The sequence below is a fragment of the Vulpes vulpes genome, chromosome 5 (genome assembly GCF_048418805.1).
Source record: "Vulpes vulpes isolate BD-2025 chromosome 5, VulVul3, whole genome shotgun sequence".
Lineage (NCBI taxonomy): Eukaryota > Metazoa > Chordata > Mammalia > Carnivora > Canidae > Vulpes > Vulpes vulpes.
In genome coordinates, this window is record NC_132784.1 from 71168425 (window position 1) to 71191768 (window position 23344).

Here is a 23344-nt window from a genome sequence, read left to right on the forward strand (position 1 = left end):
TGCCTTCCTGAGACCCACACTGCAACAAACGGCTGCCTGTGCCCCTTGCCACTCCACAGGGCTCCCCCAGGGCATGTCTCTGAGGAGCCCAGTCCTTGCTAACAAAGCAGGGGAATGCACAGACCCTGGCTCTCCCTGGGCCCCTTAGGTGCCAACAACAGATGTTTTTGTTTAGGACAAGTCTGCCAGCAACACCCTCACCCATATAGCACATCCTCCCACCAACAGAACAGAGGCCCTGGCTCAGACCTGCCCCTGCCCCAGCCAGGCGGCTTGTGTCTGTGACACAGCCAACACAGTGACAAACGAGAGCCAAGAACAGGAACAGCATACAGAAGCTGGGCTCTAGCTCACCCTCGGCATGGCTCTCTGATCCCTAGCCACACACAGAGGCCCTCCTGTGGGACACAAGGTCCCACACACCCCAGGAAAGAGTAGCTCACCCTGCAGAACCTGCTTTGCCACCTACACTTGACCCTCTGATCAAACAAAGGAAGGCCAAGGTGACTATGATTATGGTCTACTCTCTGGGGTGCAGGGATGAGTGAGACTAGCTACACATCCTCTAGACCCAGCAGCAACCCCCAGCTGCTGCACTGTAAACCAAAGGCCTCAGATACTCAGGTGGCACAAACCAACACCCCTTTAAGACCACAGTGCTGGGAAAGACAGAATTCAATCCGACATCCGTGCTCTCATCAGTGGTCACATAAACACCAGTATTTCCAACTTCTGTATTTTGAACCCTGCCCCAGAGACTCATCCAGTGGACGCTGCAGCCAGACCATGTGCACTGTGCTCACACACCCAGGGCCCTGCAGGCGGCATCCGGACCACTCATGGACACACTGTGCCAGCCATGGGCCTTGTCACACATCTGCTGCACCTGGCATTACCCACTACAATAGTCAAACGGCCTAGTTAAGATCTTGCCCCATGACAGACAAGCTGCTGCTGCTTCTCTCAGAGAATCTGAGAACTATCAGCAATAAAGCAGTAGCATTTTGATACCATTTCAAAAAAAAAAAAAAAAACCTGTATTTTCATTCAAACTTGTCATTTCCCTTTACTTGGGAGATTAAGTACAGAACTGTCTTGATCTCTATGAACACCGACCCTGGGCCCATGCTCCCTTCTTCTGGCCCCACTGTAGTCCAAGTTCAGCCTCTCGTTCTTGAACACACACTAGTATCCCCACTCCAACCCGAAAGGGATCTGGTTTGGAGAAGCAAGGCTGAGAGACGCCTGTACACAGGGCTGTTTATTTGCAGCACAGCAATGAAGACAAATGACACAGATGAAGAAAAATGCAAGACACAGGAGCCTGATCCTCCATCCTCGTGGATCAAAACTGTTCTGACAGCAATTCACACAACCTCTGAGAGACGGTCTCTTTACTCGTGCGCAGCGTGAGTCGGTACATCTGAAACAGAACACGGCAGGTCAGTGGCCACATGCGGGCTCGTGCACCCTCAGCAGAGTGCTCTGGGACAGCAGATGGCCCCTCGGGTTCCCCTGCTCAGCAATTCCCTGGAGGCACCCACGTTTTTACAAAGACTTAGGCAAACACGTATACTTTCAAGCACCTAAAATACAAAAAGTTTAACAATTAACAAGTGGCAGCAACACATGGAGCATGCTGCAGATGGGGCACAGAACTCTGGAAAACTGGCAGTGCCCAGACCGGAGGAGCCTGCAGCTCATCCCAAGTAAAGGAAAGACAGCTGCACAGAGGCACACGGCAGCTCTACTCAGAATGGTCCCACACTGGTAGAGCCCATCCATAGGACTAGGTAAGCCCACGGGGACCCAAAGGGCACACACACACACACAGCTACAGGGCTGAGTACTGGAGGGCAGGGCCAGGCTGGCCCAACAGCAGCCCCACAGTGGCGGTCTCCACAAGAGGTTGAGAATGATGGAGCGCAGACCTCAGGGAATTTTCTGGGGTGACAGAAATGGTCTATGTACCAGCAGGGTGATGGAGGTTACACGGGTGTATACATCTATGGGAACTCCTCAGATGACTCCACTTAGAACACACGTGACACCACAACAAGCACACAACTTGGGTGTATATAACAATTTCCTCAAGAAGTCTGACCTGGGCTTGCAGATTTGGTTCCAAACGCAGTAAGCATCCAATTTGGGTGGTTTTGGTGTGTATGATACCAGCCCCCACGAAATTTGCAGGATTAGGATCTACGTCTTCAAGGAGTGCAGAACCAAACCCAATGATCTGTGCAATAGACAGGCATGCAGGGCAGTGAGACTAGGGACCATGGAGGGACAATAACACAACCGACCAACCTCCAGAGACCAGGAAGCACCCCAATCCTGGGAATGCCCATCAATAGGCCTTACCTTGGCTTTGGTGATTTCTGTGTCCATCGGATGCTTTGCTTTGAAAATGTTCTGCACTTCCTGTTGGGGACTGTGAGGTATAATCAGGGGTCACCACCTCGAGCCTGGTCAGTATGGGAGGACCGAGCCCTGCCCTGTGCCCCATGGTCCTGCACTCACCTGCTCAGCTGCTTCCAACGCTGAAAGAAATCCTGAGAAGCCATTTCTGTGGGCTGGAAAAACTTGTTGAGTGTGATAGGCAGCTTAACGGACACATTCTGAAAGGTTCCCCCATACCTACGGGTAAGATGGAGACGCAGTGAGCAGGGCACAAGGGCAGCTGGAAATCCTAACACTCAACTAGACAACCAAACCCCTAATGTGCCAATCAGCAGGGCACAGGGAATGTCTGCTGCTATGGTCCGGGTGTGGGGGGATGAAATGTTCTGGAAGGGTGGCACAGCCTCTGTATGCACATCCAGGGGTGCTGCTCCAGCCAGACACCACTAGGCCCATCAGACTAGGTCAAGGATGGGCCTCAGGCAGGATGGCCCAGCTAAGGCTTCCACATCTCCTCACTTTTCCTCACAGCCCATTTCCTACAACTCCAAGTTGGTTTAAATTGTATGGGATTTTTCCTTTTTGCTATGAAGAGAAACTAAAAAAAGCATTTGCCTACAAAATGAAACAAAAATTTGCATGTCTATTTCCCTAAATTCTACAAAGTACGGTCTTCAGTTCTCTGTGTTTTTAATGTTTGAAAACATGCTGTTCCAAAACTTGAACTGTACAAACACCCTACAGAAATCAGTTATTCACATACATTTTGTCCTACTCACTGACAAATGACAGCCAGGAATGGAGTAGTAATACAAAATCCATTTTTTTTAAAGTAATCAAAACGTAGGGCACTGGGGTGGCGTGGGGTGGCTCAGCTGGTGTCCAACTCTTGATTTCACTCAGGCTGTGATCTTGGGGTGCTGGGATCAACCTCGCATCAGGCTCTGCACTTAGCTGGGAGTCTGCTTGAGATTCTTTCTGCCCACCGTCCCCCCCTCTTCCTTCTCTAAAATAAAGAAGTCTTTTTAAAACAACCAAAATGGGGACACTCAGTGGTTGAATGTCTGTCTGCCTTCGGCTCAGGTCGTGATCCTAGGGTCCCAGGATCGAGTCCTGCATTGGGCTCCCCACAGGGAGCCTGTTTTTTCCCTCTGCCTATGTCTCTGCCTCTCTCTCTCTCTCTCTCTCTCTCTCTCTCCCACTCTCTCTCATAAAAGGGCACAGGACCTCAGAAACCGCGCCGTCTCACAGTGGCCTCCCAGGACCCTGCACACACCTTCTACATGCTGTGCACCTAACACTGCAGTGTGCATGGTGGGTGCTGCCACTCATCTGGGTTACCCACTTAGCCCTCACAACAACCTCCAAAGGAAGGATGTGGAGACTCGCCTAGGACGAAGGACTCCCAAGGACGTGGCTCTGTGCAGGCATGACCCCACAGCCCCAAGCTCCAAGCCAAAGCAGGCTGGTCATTCAACTCACTGGCCCATGAGCTCCTTACCTGAACTGGATGTTGAGGACTGGTGCCTCCGTGAAGTCAGACACACACTCTATGTTCACAACCTGTTGCACCTGGGCTCCACCATCCACAGTCGGGTCCACGGGCTTGGTCTGCAAGCTCAGATGTGTATGTGTCAAGGAGGCCATGTTGGCATGTCAACACTGGAGAATTATGCCCAAGCCAAGTAAGCCCCGGAATGTTATAGAAGGCGGTCTGTAAGAGAGCTCATGCTCCTCATCTTGGAAGAAATCATTAATACAGTTGATCCTACACACGTTATTTTTAATGACTGATTGGAAACACTTGCCTTTAACAATCTACGTTCAACATTTACCTTAAAATAAAAACACAGACCTGGCCTGTGGCAAACAGGCTGCTGCTTCAATCACTTCCTTGGCGGGGGGGGGGGGGGGGGGGGGGCAGTATCCTTGTCAGGTGAGCTGGGGCATTCGCATGCCTCACTCTGGTTGACCCATCTTTGGAAAAAGATCTGGATACCGGAGCTGGCATCAGTCGGTCCTACTCTAACCACGTTTCTGGTACTTATGGGGACAAGGCTGCTACCTGAACACAGCCGCTGAAGACCAGCACAGCATAGCACAGGTGTGAGGCCCTGGGGCCAGGCAGCCACAGCCCACACTCACTCTGCTGTCAGCAGCCGCTCTCTCAGGAAGACTCCCGGAGGAGACCAGAGCTCAGAGGGGCTTAAACATCATGTGACAGGAGAATGAAAAAAGGGAAAACAAAAGTGAGTCTGTGGAACCAAACAGTCCGGCAGCAGATGCCTGCATGCCAGCTTCCCACATGCTACCAGCAGCTCCCTCGAAATGAGAGACAGTGGCTCAAGGCTGCCACAGCCCCAGAACACCTGGCTCTCCTGATAAAGAACAACTTCCTCAAAACCCTCCACTAAATCCCAAATGCCCATCTGCCAGGGGACACAGAAGAGATGAAACCAAGGATATTCGTCTGAAGGTCGTCTGAACAGATCAGTGTTGGAGTGAAATTTAAGAACTGCGTGGAGGTCTTATTTCCATAAAATATAAACATCCGACCTAGAAGGGAAACCACGATTCACAATGTTTCACACACATCCTGAACATTGACAGTGAAAACCACAAGAGTCACTGTTATCCAAACTCCAGGGGAGAGCCAGGGTCACGGGTGGACAGGGAATCATGGTGCCCCCTGCTGGGAGAACACCAGCTCTCCATCTAAGATGTGGCCTTTCTTGGGAGAGCGCCCTGACTGGGACCAGTGACCTGGGAGTTTGAAAGGAGGCCTGGCCAGCCTGCCTCCCCAATACCAATGCCCCTGGTCAGCATGGCTGGACCTTCTGAGCTCAGGATGGAAAGTAAACTTCAAATAACCCACTGAGGACAAACTGCAGCTCTACCCCCTGGCCCTGAATGCAGGGGGCAGTCACAGCCCAGAAGATGGACACCTCACCACCCATTCCAAGCACAGAGTTCCCAGGAGGTTTCTGTTAGTCCATACAATGTCCCTAAAACATCCCTGGAAGGCAGATGCACTCTTTCTCTCCTGCTATTCACACCTGCTCTTGTTCCTACACGGAAACCTGCATCCTCAAAAGGCTCAGAGACGACATCCAAGAGGGAAGCAGATAGTCCTTGGTCCTCAAGCCCTCCCAGCAGCACCCCTACAGTCAGTGGACAGTTTTCTTGGGGGGATACTCAAAAGTGCTTTTTTTTTAATTTGGTAAAATACATGTAACATAAAATGTACCATCTTCACCATCTCTAAGCCCACAGCTCAGGCGCACTACACACATTCAGACTGTTGTGCAGCGTTCCCACTGTTCATCTCCAGGACTGTCCATCATCCCTAACAGAGACTCTATCCCCCTGAGACATCAACCCCTATCTCTCCCCCAACCCTGACCACTGTTCACTTTCTGCCACCAGAGACAATGACCACATCCCTCCCCTGGCCCTGTGACCATCTACTCTCTGTCCCCAGGAAACACTGACTCTCATCCCTCCCCTGGTCCCTGTGACCACCGTCAACTCTTTTTCTCCAGTAGACATTAACCCTAGCCCCTCCGGCCCAGTGGCCACTGCCCACTTTCTGTCCCCAGGAGACAATGACCCCATCCCTCCCCCGGCCCTTTGACCACTGTCCACTCTGTCCCTGTGAATCTGGAGACTCTAGGGACCTGTGTGGTGGAATTCTGCAGGATATGTCCCCTGGTGTCTGGCCTGTGTCACTCAGCATCACGTCCCCCAGGTCCACCCATGCTGTGGTAGGTGTCAGCGCATCCCTCCTTGTTCAGGCTGAGTGACCATCTAGCATGTGGATGGCCAGATTTATCCCCTTGTCCACTGATGGACACTTGGGTGGCTCCCATGTATCAGCTGCCGTGAACATGGGTGTAGAGCTTCCACTCCAGTTCCTGCTCTTGACTCTGGATAAATACCTACAAGGGGAATTGCTGGATCATATGGTCATTCCATTCTCGATTTTCGGAGGAACCTCCACATTGTCTTCCAGAGCAGCTGCACCAGCTTCCCTCCTCGCCAACTGGACAGTGAATGAGGGTCCACCCTCCACATCCTCCCACACAGGTTTCTGCATTCTGCTGAGAGTAGCTGTCCTGAGGACTCGAGGAGGATCCTCATGTCAGCTTTGATCTGTGCATCCCTGATGGGGAGTGACATCGGGCATCTCCCCGAGCCCATTGGTCAGCACTATGTCTTCTCTGAAGAGATGTCTGCTCCCGTCCTCTGCCCATCTTTAAACCAGACTTTTTTTTTTAATTATTGAAATTTAGGACTTTTCTGTGTACTCTGGAAACTGAACCTTTATCAGATGCGTGACATGCACATATTTTCTGCTTCTAGTTTCTGATTGAAGATTTTCATTAAGTAATTAAAGCACATACCCAAATTCTGCCGGAATTCAGACTTCAGTCCAATTTGAAGCAGCTGATTTTCAAACAGCACACCGTTATTTTTACAGACGAACCTGGGAGGAAGGGACAGCATGTAAGTCCCTCAGAGCCACCCAATGAAAATATAAAGATTTTTTTTAAGATTTTATTTATTTATTTTGCGAGAGACAGAGATAGCAACAGAGAACACAAAATAGGAGAGGAAGAAGCAGGCTTCCCACTGAACAGGGAGCCCGACGCGGGGCTTGATCCCAGGACCCTGAGACTATGACCTGAGCTGAAGGCAGACATTTCACCCACTGAGCCACCCAGATGCCCCAAAAATATAAAGATTTGCTTTGAAAAAGAGTGTAACAAACAAAAAAGCCAGAAAAGGCTCTATGGGACTCAAAGTAATGGTAAAGTAGAAAAGTATTCTAGACAACACCAGTTAAAGTACCCACTAGAGACCTGGGATGTGGTCACACAGGACAGGGCAGGACAGAGCTCTGCCCTCCACAAGGGCTGGCTTCTCCATGACTCAAGCATGCACACCAGGGCCCAACACACACTCTCAGGCCAGACCTAATGCAGGGCGCTGGCCGCAGATCTGGGGGTAACCACTAGCAGAGCAGCCAGGCCACCTCAAGCAATGCCCACCCCCCAATGCAGGGTTAGTGTCTGCATCCCACAGAGGCCCAGGGTTTGACTCCCTACATGGTATCTACACTACACAGAATCAGGGAAATATAAAATAACGTGTATTCTAGTTTTGCTTAAATTTATCTCATATGTTACATATATATCTTAAAGTGTCCTGGCCTCCTCTACCATAAATCACGATTACATGGTGAATCGAGACCAAAAGGGGCGAGGTGCAGCACAGTCACTGAGGCAGCAGGAGCCAGCCCTGCCTTCTGGACACCTGTTCTGGGGGCTCCCTAGTCTGCACATGGAGGAGGAGGCACAGTCCACAGTGGGCAGTGGGGTGGGCAGGCAGGAAGGGCACTGCCATGTGGAGCCCTCTATGATATCCAGGGACAGTGAGAAACAGATGCTCCATGGCAGCAGCCCCCATACCCTGAAATCTCTGAGTCCAACTGTGCTGTTGGCCTGGAGAAGCTCAGAGCCTGCACTCCCTGCCCTCACCCTGTTTTGTACAGAGGAGCCTGCAGGTACCCTACAGAGGGTTCAGGTGCCGCTGTTGTGTATGCACCCCCACCAGTGTGGAACACCCTTGCAGTCCCCCTCATGTGGAGAAAGCCGCAGCAGAAATGGCTGGGCCTGGTCCACCTCGGCATCCACCCCACAGAGCTGTGTTCCCCTTGGTCTCCACAGCTGCCCTTCCACCTCATCCAGCACCCTTATCTCAATACAGTTGGCTCTCTGCCCAGCTCAAGCTGCTCAAGCTGCACATGAAGCCTCATAGAAAAAGTGCCTTCCACTCAGTACACACAACCATTTTCCACAATTACACCTGAGCTGTGTGATCTCAAGAGGACAAACACAAGTGACCAGACAACAGGGCTCTAGGTCCACACACCCACAGGGCCACTGCTCTGCCCATACTTACCCCTCACCCTAATGCAGACCCAGGGAGAGGCCAGCCCGCTGCACCCCACCCCCACATGCAAGGCCCTGCGGTGGTGGACATGGCCAGGCTGGTTTGGAGCAAACCAGTTTAAGCTGACATTTGTCAAGGGAGTGGCAAGGGCATTGACCTCTGACCGCTAGGTGATAGATGTAGCTTAACAACCAATACATAGTTGGATGGTGGGTTTTGAAGGACGGCCTCAGCCACAGCCTAACCCTGTGGGGTGAGAGGCTCCTGACGCCCGCCTACAAAGGCCTTCCCACACCCTGAGCTGTGCTACCTGCACCTCCACCCACACCCTGCCCACAGCAGCTAAGACACGGACAAGCTCCCTTTAGACAGCAGCCAGGGCTCCAGCTGCAGCAACTGCCCCCACGCTTCCTGCCCCCTCATACTCTGTGCAGACCTGCACACACACGAGGACCCCAAACACCAGGTGAAGTCCCTGCCCTGGACCACTGCCCAAAACAATACACCCAGCTTAGAGCAGACACTCTCCCCAGGACACTCACTGCTTCAGCACCGAAGGCCTCACAACCTGGGGTCTGCGGTGCTTTTCAATGTCCAACTCAGCACTTCTAGAAGCCAAAGATGGTAACTGACTCCATCCAAACCTGCCTCTCTCCTCCTCATCTTCAACAAGCAACAGGAAGCAAGAATAAGCAGACCCTATGAACCCCCAAGAGAGGAAAACTGCAAAAGCACCAGAATCCTGGGGCCGTGGCCATGACACCCCAGGACAAAGGCTCCTGTCCATCTGGCTGGCCTGCCCCCACCTCCTGGCCAGATGTAAGACCAGCAGAGACACAAGGGACAGAGAGCAGACAGGAAAAAGGTACGGAACCACACCACAAAAAAAGTAGGAAAGAAAACATGCCAGGAAGAACAATGTGGCATCTGGCATCCTGAAGACAGAGAAGAGGAGCCAAGTGGAGGACTCACGGAAGACAGGACATCTCGCTGAAGCCAGACGAGACGCAGGGAAGGCAGGGCTGCTAGAGGAGAAGATCAAACACACCTCACCTCAGGACAGACTGGGATACATACAGTGGGAGGGTGCAACAGAGGACTGTGTCTGAACACAAAGGGAAGGTCGGACACCCACCAGGCACACAGCACACACGGGGGGTTGTGGCTGGAGCTGGGGGTGCAGGCCAGACAATGGCTGTAGGGCACCAGGGGCACAGCTGTGGAGGTACACACGCTCATGGCCAGCCCCTGTGGTCTTTTTTTTTTTTTTTTTTAACCTGATCTTCTTGAGAAAGTTGCTACCTTTCTCTAGTGAGAACTGACAGTTCCTGAAGGTGCAGGGCTTGTCCGGGAGCATGGCTAGCGCCCTGAGCTCTACCAGGAAGGGGCCTGGACAAGAAGGACCGAGGCCCCCTCCAACCAGCTGGTGCTGTGGGCCCAGGGCAGGGGTCAGAGGCCGAGAGGGTCCCTGTCTTGAGGATATGAGAGACCAACTACCTGGCAAAGTTGTCTTCAGAGCCGGGAGCCAGCGGTGCAACCGCGGAGGGTGAGTCTGAGAACACATCCACAAGCAGCCCGCCAGAAGAAGGTGGGGGGCCCACAGGGGCAGGTGGTGTGGCCCCCAGACCCAAGAGGTCTGCGGATGGAGAAGGTGTGGACTGGAAAAGAGGGAAAAAGAGGGTCAGTGGGGAACCTTTGGGCACACCATCGCCTGCACCCCCCACCCACAGCTCCCACCAGGATGCTCTGGGCAAGTGTCCAGCACAGGAGGGGTGACTGCACCCCAAAGTCAAGCCTGAAGCCAGAGCTGGAGGATCAGTCACAATCTCACACAACTAGAAAAACAGTCAACCTTCTTTTACGAAGATTATTTAAATGGGAAAAAAGTTCTGAAAACGCTTTTGCCACGAAAGAGATCAAAAAGAAGACCCCACATGCCACTGTCAACCTTCCCAAGCAGAAGTCAGCGTGAGAGATGAAGTCAGCAAGGAACTCAGGGCACACTCTTGGTTTAACTGTAGGTCTTACCGAGTCACAGATAAAAACCCTATAGAACATACATTAAAAAAAAAAACAAAAAAAAACAATTGCTTCTGATACCAAGCAAAAGACAAAGCAAACAAACCACTGAGGGACCACGCCCCCCACTAAGCACTCACCCAGATGACACATACATTCTGACCCTGCATCTGAGAGGCCGCAGGGCTCTGGTTACTGCTGCAGCAGTGCTGCCATAAGAACCAGGGATCAGGGGATCCCTGGGTGGCGCAGTGGTTTAGCGCCTGCCTTTGGCCCAGGGCGCGATCCTGGAGACCCGGGATCGAATCCCACATCGGGCTCCCGGTGCATGGAGCCTGCTTCTCCCTCTGCCTCTCTCTCTCTCTCTCTCTCTCTCTCTCTCTCACTGTGTGCCTATCATAAATAAATTTAAAAAAAAAAAATTAAAAAAAAAAAAAAAAAAGAACCAGGGATGAGCAGCTCAGCCCTCATCTTGAATGACTTTTGAGTGTTCCATTGAGTGTTCACGAAGATACAAGTTAGTTTGGAATTATCCGAGACTCCATCCTGATGCCATTTTACACTGCTGCATGAATATTTGGCTGGGTTTTCATGTACATTCATCTTTCCAGGAACGCAGCTACCCTACGAGCTGAAGGAGGCCTTTCCTCCTTCTCTTTCTTTCCTCAGCACGTGGGCACCCACCCTGGGCACTGGTCAGTCACACCCATGGGCAAGGCCTCTGCCCACCACCTGCTCCCAGTGTGGCCATACTAACCAGTTACATATGAAAATCAATATTAATATAAATAACTGCTCATTCCTTTTTCAAATTTAGTTAGTACATTGAATTTCCAAAAAATTATATGTGTCACTATGCAATACCATGTAAAAACTCCACTCCAAGGTAAAGGAGGTATTACAAAACATGTGCTCTGCAAAGAGGGTGTGGGTCTGACGGGGCTGAGGACCCTCCTCTGTGTGATGGCCCCTCCTTCCCTGAGGCTAGAAGGGGAGGGAGGTGTGCAGTGCACCAAGACCAGCCCTGCAGGGACTGCTGGCAGAGAAGAGGGGCTGGGCTCCTCAGGAAGGGGAGTGGCACTAATCACCTGGGCCCCAGGAGAAGGGAGAGGGGCCACAGAGGAGCTGTCAAGAGACAGAATATGAGAAATTTCTGCAACATCAGTATGGGTCTAGATGGGACCTCTAAAGGTGGCTCCTGGCCCTCGCTACACCTATGACAGTACTCCTGATGGCACAGCTACTCACCACACTGTCATTGTTGGAGTCTAACTATCTGAGGGGCATTATGAATTATGCAAGGAAGGTGTCTGTCATAGCTGACAGACCTGCAGCCTAAATGGGGATTATTTCCCCTCTGCCACCTATTCCAAGATCTTTACCACTTGTTCCTGAATAATGGTTCAAATGTTTGTTTAAAATTTATTTTTTTTTAAGATTTTATTTATTTATTCATAAGAGACACAGAGAGAGAGAGGCAGAGACAAAGGCAGAGGGAGAAGCAGGCTCCCTACGGGGAGCCCAATATGGGGCTCAATCCCTGGACCCCAGGACCACAACCCGAGCCAAAGTCAGACACTCAACCACTGAGCCACCCAGGCACCACTAAAATTTATTTATTTGAGAGAAAGAGAAGGAAAGAGAGTCTCAAGCAGACTCTGAGCCAAGGGCAGAGCCCAATGCAGACCTCAGTCCCAGGACCCTGAGATCGAGACCTGAGCTGAAGCCAAGAGTCAGAAGCTTCACCAACTGAGCCACCCAGGCACCCTGGGGCTCAAATGTTTTTGTTTTTGTTTTTTAAGATTTTATTTATTTGAAAAAAAAAAAAAGATTTTATTTATTTGAAAGAGAGAAAGAAAGAGAAAGAGAGAGCATGGGTACACATGAGCAGAGGGAGGGGCAGAGGGAGAGGGAGAAGCAGGCTCCTAGCTGTGTTGTGAGCCTGAGAAGGTGGAGCTCAATCCCAGGGCTGTAGGACCCCAGGACCACAACCTGAGCCAGTCAGGCACCCCCACACTTCTTAAAGTACGAAAATATTTTGTCCAGGGGCACCTGAGTGGCTCAGTCGCTTAAGTGTCCAACGCCTGATTCTGGCTCAGGTCATGATATCTGGGTTCTGAGATCAAGCCCCACATCAGGCTCTGCACTCAGCAGGGAGTCTGCTTAGAATTCTCTCCCTCTGCCCCTCCCCACACCCACATGCATGCATGTGCCCTTGCTTGCTCACTCTCTCTAAAAAATTTAAAAATTTTTAAGAAGAAAAAAAAATCTTTTGCTCAGTTAAGTCAAATATGCACCCCAAAAGTTATAAGAGTTTTACAAAAGCAAGGCTGTTCTGTTGGGAGGACCCACCTGGACAAGCACTCCCTTTCTAGATCCCCTGTGCAGGTCTGCCCCAAGGCAGGAGTGCTGAGATCCACTGCCTCTTTGCTGCCTCCTCCTCCTTCCAGGACTCAGGGAGACCCTGCCCAGGGAGTCTAGTCTGCCTGGCACCCATCCACACAAGTTACTCCTCCTCACCTTGACGGCAACAACAGCAGGAATCAGAACAGCAAGGAGAGTCTCGCATGCCCATAGAGTGCATGTTGGCTCCAAGCTCCACTACCAGCCTGAAAACCCCAGGAGGACTGGGAAGTCTCCACATATCCACCAGAAGTGGCCCTGGCGCCATCACAGACACTCACCATGCATATTCACCACACACACACAAGCAACCAGAAGGCACAGGTGTCAAAGCCCCAGGCCCATGGAAGGTAGACCCAACCCAAGGAGATCATCCTGTTACAAAGAAAACATTCTTCCAGCATAGTGCATGACCCTAAGTAAGACATGCTGACCGATGCTACTCCACAGTAAAACACACCAGTTTTCCACATAAAATCCAGGTATCTCAATGCCATTTTGAGGCAGGGCCTCCCCTTTGAGGTGGAAGGAAGACTAGAAGAAAGTTTCAGCCAAGAGAGACACCTTTCCCTTTTCTGTCCTGCTTCTCCTGCTCCCTTTGGAGGGGTCTCTGATCTGACCCCCCAGGAATCTGAGCACTGAGGACAAATGAGAACTCATGTTATCATGATACTGTCCACAGCACTGCCATTTCTCAGCTCAGAAGAGGCATCCGCTCAACAACCACAAACACCTACCCACCAGGCACCCCTAACAGTCAAGCAGAAAGCTCAGAGCCTGAAGTTAAAACATTTGCCAAATTAACCTGCAAGAAAACCTCCCTCCTCTGCATTCCCAAGAATGTGCCTTATCAACAACTAGTTAAATCTTACGCCTTCTCAAAGTCAGGCTCACATCCAGCATCAGTAAGGGGCCAATGGATTCCCAAGGGCCACAGCCTGGGTGCAGCTGGGCAAACCAGATGTGGCCCAAGGCCTAGTAGTACGTGTACACCTCTCAGGAAAAATCAAGAACCAAATAAGGAGAAACCAATGACAATTGTCAGAATTGACATTAAAGCCTATTTCCTGTGCTTACGTATGTGTGCTCAGCTGGCAGCTGGAGCTGCTGGAAAGGAGGAGGCTGTGGGGCTGCCTCCCGAGGCAGACAGGCATCGTGGTTTCTCCTGGATGACAGTCCCATCCTGCATTGTATGTGTCCGTCTTCAGATGACACCACTGGCAGTGGAGCCACTGCCCCCAGCACCAAGGGAAGAACCCACCCTGGTGTAGCACAAACACCAGCTCACACACAAGCCCACAGGTGCACTGCCTCCAGACATCAGGCCACTTCACAAATATAATCTATTGACAAAACCCTGGCACTCAGATGACCTTTGGGACCTCCTCACAAACAAGTGTCCATGTGCCCTGGGGCACCCAGAAGGAGGGAAAGGTCAGTCATTGCCTTCAAGACTCAGGTCTACTCTGCGCCCAGGGGACAGGTGCAAAGGCATGGAGTTTAAAAAGCCAGCCCTGTACGTTACCCAGGGACAAAGGGATGATGACCACCTGGAGAAAAAGAATGTATTTATCATTCACCACAAAACCAATTTGTGAAATTCAACTGCCAGAAATCAGGGAGCAGGCATCACGCGGAAACACACCAGAAGATCCAGACTAAAATCACCTCCAGAAAGAAGGCATCGGGGCTCCAGAGACTTCTGTCACCGTGGGGACCCCAAGTCCAGGGCCCAGTGAAGCCTGAACATAGGGTTCATGGCAGGCCCAGTGTCCTAAGCTCGAAGGCCAGACACATGGTCAATAGGGGCACACAAGAAGACCTGGGGACAGGCAAGGAGACCCCACCAAAGAGCACCAGGACTCAGACACAAGCACACGCTTGACAAGCAAACCTCCACAGCCCTGGTCTGTCCACATATGGACACACATCCCCCCTGACACCCCTCCTCCTAATGGCCACCTGATAGCACTAAGAAGTACTGTTCACATCACTGGACCAAGATCCCAGAAAGGAAGCAAAGCTCTCTAGAATTCCTTCTGCAACAGACAAGCAGAAAGCCTGTGGTTGTGGGGAGAAAGGCCCAGCACCCAGATGGCAGCTGCATGACGGGGCTGGTGTGCACGTTCTCACAAAGCTCCTGCTCCAGTCAGGAAGAGTCAAGAAATAACTCTCAGAACTCCATCTCCCATCTGACAAACATCAAAGGACATGTTTTCATTTATATGTGAATATTTTTACCGTGTCACACAGAAAAGGAAAACTGGTTCTAATCCAATTCACCACTGAAAACCTCAAAGAACAGGATGAGGTGGGTCGGTCTGCTCCAAATCAACAAGGAGTAAGTGGACAGGCCTCCTACATGATGAGGCAGTCCTGCAAGAGCAGTGAATGACTGCATCATCTGAATCAAAGTTAGGGCAGAGAAGAGCTGGACCCTTGGCAGAGGTCTGAAGGATGGCCTGAAATTTGGAGCAGGCACCTGGGTAAGAAAAGCTTCTGGAGGTCATGGGGAAAGGAGAGGTGAAGACCTAGGCTCAGTCCCACCGCTATGTTCTCAGCACATACGGTCAGACTCAACACAGAATTCTCCCCACCAGGCAAACACTCTGCTGGCCCCGAATCTAGAGGAGCAGGCAACCCAGGACCTCCAGCTGGGCATTGGCATCAGGAAGGGACCCACCGCGGCGCTGGCCGGGGCAGGCTCAGGGCCCCCATTGACATCTGCGCTCCTCTCCCGCTTAGCATCCTCCAGGTCTGTCACAGTGTTTGGGCCCTTCTTCTTCTTGAGCTTGGCCAGGATGGAAGACTCACGCTCTGGAAAAGGCGGCATCTCCTCCAGGACGGTTGCCTGGAGAAAGAAGCGCCAGGTGACCAGAGCTCAAGGCCCTGCAGCCTCCAGCCCCAAGACAAGTGACGACATAGCAGGGCGGGAGAGGCCAGAGCCTACCAGGATGTCGGTGCTGGCCACTGTGCTGAGCCTCAGATACTCCACGGCCCGCTGCTGCAGCTCCACATCCGCGTTCTTCAGCTGGCTGTCGCTGCGCAGCACATCCTGAATGGTGGTTTTCACCTCCGGAAAGAGGTTCACAAACTTGATGTAGGTAGACAAGAGCAGCGCCCTGGTGGGAACGCTGCACAGGTGGAACTTGGAGTGTAACAAGTTGAACTGGATCAGGGGGCTGCAGGGCAGAGACAGGTGGAGGCATGTCAGCCCTTGTCTCAGACACCCCGTGCATCTCACCAGCAGGGTAAGCAGGGAGCGGCTCTGGGAAATGGACCCACGTTCAGCCAGAGCCACTCCCATAAAAGAGAAGAATATGCCAGCAGGCATGCACCTCCAACTCTGGACTGAGTACAAGCTTCCTCTCTAATAATGTCAGCCATATGACCACACGGCTGTCATCAACTAGAATCTCTGTTTTTATACAGCTTGAAGGAAAATAAAAATATATGAATCCAGAGCTAAAGTGTTCTTGTTCTGGCTCTCCCAACAAGCAGGTAAGGACATCTGCCAGCCTTGACTCTGCCATCAGGTGAGGACCAGGAGGCAGAGAGCCAATATCACAACACAGTGCTCACCCGACTCCCACAGGCTCTCTCACCTGGATCTCGGGTCCCCCGCTATCAAGTTTCCAAACTCCCCCAGGATGTAGCCACCCACTTTGACCAAGTTCTCATGGCACGCCGGAGCCTGGAGAGCCTGTAAAACAGTGAGCACGATGAGCCCGAGGCACAGGAGCTCACAGCATAGGTGACAGAGCTAAGAGGCATCTGAGGTCAGAGTAGAGCCACTAAGTCATGACGATGCACCACAACTAAATAGAACTCGGGTCGGTTTCTGTATGTTAGTGCAAGCTTCCAGCAAAGCTTCCAGGAGACCCTCCTGGCTTTAGCACCCACCCCTTCCCTCCCTTCCCACCACTTCTATAGGTACATCAGGAGCAGCGAAGCCCCAGAAGCAGTGATGTGGCCAATCCCAGCCCTGGGACGAGAGCTGTGCTCTACTCAGGCCCCAGGTGGGGGCAGGTGCACATCAGCATCCTCCTGGGGGCACATGTCCCTCACCAATAGAGGCCCTGCTCGTACTGGAGACAAGGCTCAGGCAGAGGAAGTGTCCACAGCATGAGCTAGGACCTCTCAGAATAGCGGGTAGGAGACATGAGGGAAGCCAGAACCCCACACTTTATCCAGAGAGGGGCATCCAGACCATACCTCGAACACCGTCTTGGCAGCATAGCCCTGCACATCGTCCCGGTTGATGACAATCTGAATGACACGGTACCACACCTCTTCACTCACATAGTCACCAGCAATCCGGATCAGGTTGAGGATGGTGTCCACGTACCACGTGTAGTCCACAGCATACTTCTCCGCCAAGATGGCAACCTTCAGCACCTGCAGAGGGTAGAGTCTCAGGGCAGATGTTCCAGGCCCCACAGCAGCAGCAGCAGTAGTAGTGGTAGCCGTGGCGGCAGCAGGAGCAGCACCGGGTGCTTCCCTACATCAACTCCAGGGGTTCAGAAGGACCAACACATGTGCCAAAGCTTGCATGTGCAAGAAGCTTCCCATCCAATTCTCAATAGAGCCCAGAAAGTTTAAGACTTGCAGATTTAACTGGGGAAACCAAACTACCCTCCAGAAATAAACTCAGAGAGACACAGTCTAGGAAAACACACAGGAGGGCTGTATCATGGCTACAGGAGAACACAAAAGCCTCACCCTGCATTGCCACCAGACTACAGCCTTGGCATGGGTTCCCCTGGGTCTCCTCCTGCTCTGGCCAGGTTTTCTCAACACTCCCCCGTCTACTCTTTGTGGGAGACCCCACACACTCGTTTCCTCCTACACACTGCAGAGCACTCTAAGGGTCACATGCACTGCCCAGGGGCAATGGCACTGGGCTCTCCAAGAGCAGACCCTGGCCTCCTCACCCAGTCACCTTCTTGGGGGCACTAAGCCCCCTGAACAGCATCCGGTGTGAACACTAGACCCTGTCCTTCACACAGCTGCCCATGCTCACACTCCACCTTTCCACGCCTTCACCTTCCTAGAGCCTAGACCGCCATCCAACTGCTTGGCCCACCCTCTGGCGTCCACACCGACTCTCCATAGTGACGCCAGAGCATCATTCCAAAACTCACTCTGCATCACTGCCCTCAGCTTAAAATCTTTTGATCCTAGAGTTTGCCCCAAAGCTGATCACACAGGGCTCCCCCGCCAGCATCTTCACTACCCCTGCCACACATGACCTACTCCCACCATGCTAAACTGCCTCCTTGCCTCCCAGTGGCCCACCCCCCTGCACCTTCACCCTCTCCTGACAAGCTCACTGACACCTCCTGCAGAAGTCCCCCAGCCCTTCACAACAATGCTTCCCAAGGCCCCCGACCCGAGGTCCAGAGCCCTGCCCCTGCCAATCCTTAGCCACTCTACAAGCAGGTCTGCCATCCTGTCTATGAGCTGCCTTCCCCATGGACAGAAAGGCCCCTTGTGAGCAGGGCAGCACACAGAACATCAGGTGTGGCTGCCCAACAGCTAGTGTGACCCCAGGGCACATCCTCATACAGACCAGGCTGCACAGATGGGCAGATAGACCACTGACCTGGAAACAGAATGTTGGTCTTACTCCTCATATGACAAAAGCTGACTGAGGAACATCACTCATCATTTTAAAGGAAAAGCAGGAGCCAACACGGAGCTGGCTAACATTCAAGACCTTAAAAACCTACCCAAATACACAGTCCATCTCTGCTCAGAACACACCAGCAGGGACAATGACCGTGCCCCAGTGACTACCGTCCCCAGAGGCAGCTCCGCCCACACAGGCATTAAGCCCAGGACCTGCTCCAAACACCTCCAAACATGACCCCCACCACCCACCACTCCCTGCATGTCTATTCCTGAAGCTTCCTCCTCACTTTACTGGTTGGGCATCAGTGCAGCTCCAGGGTTGCTTCCTCTGAGAAGCCTTCCTTGACCTTCTTCTCCAGGGCTGCACTGCTCCTCAGTGAAGCATGGCCATGTAGTAATTAAGCATGCCACTTAGCACTGAAGAGCTAGCACCTGGCACAGCCTGGCCAGGGAGCCACAGCCATTCAATAAATGATCCCCTATAAACCTGAGTGTCCGATTATAAGCAGAGTCACATATACCCAGAAGCTATGTGCCTTTCATTTCCAAACCAAACACCAGCCTAGGAGCAATCCTGAGAGTTACTTGTGGTGAGCTCTCACACTGGACACCTGCTCCCCAGGGCTCCCCACGAGGCCTCAGCTGCACCTTGCTACCCAGAACAACAAACAAGAAACACTTTTCATAGGAGACAGAGGCTGCAGGGTTGCTGACTTTGGCAACTGACCTCTCCACAAAGATTCACACAGAGCCCTCTGTGAATCACACACACTCAGGGCCCCCGTGTGCTGGCCACAGGATACCAGGAACCTGGTGTGCCCCAATTCTGCATCACCACAGCCTTCCCCACAGTCACCACGTGTGTGACTCTGACAAGGTGTTTGGTATATGCACCCACTTTGCTGATGATCTAATGCTGGAAATATCTACCAGGTAGGAAATGGTGGCTGTACTCAACATATCAGAGAAGAAGGAGCGTGTGCCCAGCACGTAAGCTGTAATTCCAAGGTTCAATCTTGCAGACTTTGCCCACAGGAATCTGAACTCGTGCTCACCTGAGTTGCAAAAGTATCTCACTGTGAGGGTCCCTGCTCACACAGGCTGTTCAAAGTCATTTCCGAAAGACTGAAAGGCTCCACTGAGAATGCTGATAGGCAGCTAAGGCAAAGGAATCTCTCACCCAGAACCAAGTAGATTCCCAGAAAAGTGCCAGAAAAGAATCACACACTAAGAAAAGGAAGACTGTTGGTGGCATAATGGCCATCGGACTCACGATCTCCTCCCGGATTGAGTAGTCAGCCGTCTCCAGGTAGCTCAGCATCTCGGCCACAATCTGCTGAGCATTGCTGCGGTCACACATGGCGTAGAGGAGGTCCACAGCCCGCTGCCGGACGCTCACGTCCCGCTCCGTCTGAGGGTGTGAGGCACAGGGTGAAAAGCCACTCAAGCGGACTGTGGGCAGAGTGGCCAGACCCCAGTGGCTCAGGCACCCTTCTCCACCCAGAGCTCACTGTGAGCTCTTCCCAGTGAGCTCTAGATGCAGGGAGCACCGGACACATACTGCTCATGCAGAGCCCCTCACTCCTGCACTTGGGCCCAGCAGCCGTGGCCCCCCAAAAGCAAGGTGATCCCTAGGGGTAGGTCAGAGGCCTCTCTACTGTATGGTCACATTCTGGCACCTTCCGTATCACCTGGGAGCTCATCACAGTGCCACTCTCAGGTCCCACCCTAGACTGCTTCTGCAATGGAACAATGCTCAGCATAGGACAGCCTAGGAAGCATGGCTGAAGGACCGAGGAACAGGCAAAGGCAAGGGCAAATCTTCTGACTTCTGGCAATAACTGATAACTAATACCAAAACCAGGGCCAGAGAATCCAGAACACCACAAAGGTAACTGCCAGCCCCTGTGTGGCATCTTATTCAAAACACACACTAAAAATGCTAAAACACAAAGGGATAGAGTCAGACCTGTTCTTAACCATAAGCCTGGGACAAAACAAGGGGCTCCGTGGCATCCCTGCCTGACTTGTTCCCCAGTGCCCTTAGTCTAGCAATCTCTAACACTGGGAGTACCCTCATGTCCCACCATGGGCGGTGAGCCCACACAACCTGTTTTAGAGACCCATAAAGACAGGTAACAGCGGGGGGGGGGGTGGGGGGGAAGGACAGGTAACAGGAACAGGTCATCTCAACTTGGCTCTTCCAGCTCTAGAACTTAAATTCCTTGAGAAAAGTGAGTTTTCTCAGAGACAAGAACAAAATATTTTTTCTATGAAAAAGAAGTGTTTGCAATGATTCATACATCTACCGTGACTAGGTTACATGCAAAACATGGTGTTCCAGGGACGCCTGGGTGGCTCAGCAGTTGGGCACCTGCTTTTGGCTCAGGATGTGACCCTGGAGTCCCAGGATCGAGTCCCACATCAGGCTCCCTGCATGGAGCCTGCTTCTCCCTCTGCCTGTCTCTGCTTCTCTCTCTCTCTCTGTGTGTGTGTGTCTCTCATGAATAAATAAATAAAATCTTTTTAAAAAATGGTATTTCATACTGTGTACTATAAGCTGACCTCATAGGCAGAGAAAGAATCATCCAGACCATGAAAGCCCCAGAGGACAGACCACTTGCCTTCAGAGCATTGATGACTGTCTCGATGTGTGTCTTGACTGCCTCGTGGGAGAACTCGGAGCTGGCTAGCGTGCACATGCTCTCCAGGGCCAGGTAGCGCAGGTTGGTCTCCCGATGCTGCAGGAACTGGCCAAGCTGGTTACAGGCGCGGACGAGCAGGTTTGGCTCACTGCACAGAAAGGAGAAAGGGAGTGAGTGGGGGTTCCTCAGCACACACCTCACAGACAGGACCACTCACAGGTCAGCATGGCAGGTGGCATCAGAAGCCAGCACACTGCTGAGGGAGACCTTGGGGCCCCCTACAACGAAGGCTAGTTTTACATTTGCTCTGTTCACTGCCACCTCATCTGCAGAATTCCACCAGCTCCAAAGAGCTAGTGACACAGAGGGACTATCCCAAATCGAGACCTTCCTGAGCCTCTGTGCCAAGCTCACAGAGGGAACACTTAGGGTTCTCGCCAAGGGGCCAGAGAGGCACCTTGGCCAGAGGCAGCAAGCCTTGGTGAATGGCTGAACAAAGGCCTTGCACACGAGAAGACTCCTGAGAGCCACATGCACAGACACAGAGGCACGAGATCAGCGAGTCCTGAAGGACCCCTCCCCAAGGAGTTCTTGTTGCACTGCTATTTACTCTTGACTTTGTCCTCATGATGTCATTGCTCTTTAAATATCTTCAATAGGGCAGCCCGGGTGGCTCAGTGGTTTAGCACTGCGTTTGGCCCAGGGCATGATCCTGGAGACCCAAGATCGAGTCCCATGTCGGGCTCCCTGCATGAAGCCTGCTTCTCCCTCTGCCTCTGTCTCTGCCTCTCTCTTTCTCTCTGTCTCTCATGAATAAATAAAATCTTAAAAAAAAAAAAAATACACACACACACACACACACACACATATATCTTCAATAAAGACCAAAGGGCTTCCTCTAACATCAGAACTTTTAACAGTTCCCAACCCTGCTGACCAAGGACTCTCCAAGGACATTCTCTCACAAGAAACTACATCTGCCCAGAAACACTGAGGTAGAAGGCAGCTAGGAGAGGGCCTGCCAGGCCACCTGTGCCCCCACACCACCTTGGGGGTGTGCAGCAGTCTGCAGTCACGGGACCCTAGGGGCATCTCCCCACAGTCCTACCTAGGAGCCATACTGCCATGCTAATGGGAAGTCTAAAATAAGGCATCATTCGCAAGGCCACAGGCAGGAAGGCCACAGGCAGGAAGGACCACCAGAGCTGAGGAAGACAGGCAAGGAAGCAAACCATTCTACATCTACTATCGCCCCGTGCTGTACTGACACACATGGCCATTCCACCCCCTCCCCAAAAAGGCCTCAGACCAACGCTGAGCGCAGCTTTGTGCTGCAGGATAGTTAACAGGCACACACCCCCCATCCCTTCTGTAAGGTTATGGGAGAAGCCAAGCAGGATCGGGGTGCCCAAGGGGAGCAGGAGAGGCCCTCAGGAAAATGGTGCAGAAGTCTGAGGCCAGAGAGAGCAGGGAGTGCTGGAGGAGCGCGAAGAAAAAGGACTACACAGGGGCCTAGGCCCATCTGAGGAGTGCAGAGACACCGTGTCAGTGTCGGGAAAGGATAAGCACCCTATGTCATCCAGCAGGCCTCCTGTCAACAAGAAAGGGCACACATACATGTTTACGAGGGGTGTATCTTCAAGCCCACTTACGAGAAAGGTCAAGGGAAGGAGAGCACCATCCACTGCTGACCCACCTATCGTGGTGAATGATCAGGCTGATTGCCTCAAAGAGCACGGCGTTCTTAGCGTTGGAATGCTGCACTTTTTTTGACTTTGGTGGTTCCTGGGCTTTGTTCAGAATCGTCTCCAGGCACTCGGTCAGGCGGCCTCGCACTGCGGGGTCTTCTGGGCAACACAGAGCACTGTGAGGCAGGGTTCCCCACACCCATCAGCCCCTCCCAGCCGCACCACCTCACAACCCAGGGGGAAATGGCTGGTGCACGTTCCTGGTCCAACTGCAGAGCTACTGAAAATGAGAGGATTTAATAGCCAGGGTAACTACACATACATTTTAAAGCAAATATGATACACAACACCTTCGCTGCATTACAGATTACACAAATCAAGAGAAAATAAAATCTCACAGTTTGAAAGACAGGAGGCAAAAGATCTTTTGCTCCACCTTCATTCCCAATAGATAGAGAGAAAATGTTACTAAAGCCAATAAAAATAGAAAGAAATGTTTAAAGTTAAAGATGTTAACCTTAAAGATGGTTTAAAGTTCTAATTAAACCAGAGGAAAAAAATAACAGACAAAAAAAAAAAAAAAAAAAGAATAAGAAA

At 51.9% G+C, this 23344-nt stretch overlaps 1 protein-coding gene across 6 annotated transcripts in view; it reads right to left on the reverse strand.

The window, feature by feature from the left end:
- Positions 1–1248: 1248 nt before the first annotated feature.
- Positions 1249–23344, reverse strand: part of AP2A2 (adaptor related protein complex 2 subunit alpha 2) — a 93280-nt gene continuing 71184 nt past the window's right edge. For 3 of the 6 annotated variants that reach the window (XM_026004162.2, XM_072758781.1, XM_072758782.1), the window contains 15 exons: positions 22756–22903; positions 21039–21207; positions 19688–19825; positions 16996–17178; positions 16386–16483; positions 15731–15962; positions 15464–15631; positions 9856–10016; positions 6807–6889; positions 4870–4959; positions 3905–4028; positions 2524–2640; positions 2365–2434; positions 2105–2239; positions 1249–1423 (listed from right to left, as the gene is read on the reverse strand). In XM_026004162.2, the coding sequence (XP_025859947.1) occupies positions 1346–1423; positions 2105–2239; positions 2365–2434; positions 2524–2640; positions 3905–4028; positions 4870–4959; positions 6807–6889; positions 9856–10016; positions 15464–15631; positions 15731–15962; positions 16386–16483; positions 16996–17178; positions 19688–19825; positions 21039–21207; positions 22756–22903 (1994 nt within the window). In that variant the 3' untranslated portion in view covers positions 1249–1345. Of the gene's footprint in view, positions 1424–2104; positions 2240–2364; positions 2435–2523; positions 2641–3904; positions 4029–4869; positions 4960–6806; positions 6890–9855; positions 10017–15463; positions 15632–15730; positions 15963–16385; positions 16484–16995; positions 17179–19687; positions 19826–21038; positions 21208–22755; positions 22907–23344 lie in introns of all 6 variants that reach the window. The other 3 variants (XM_026004161.2, XM_072758779.1, XM_072758780.1) reach the window with 1 other exon arrangement.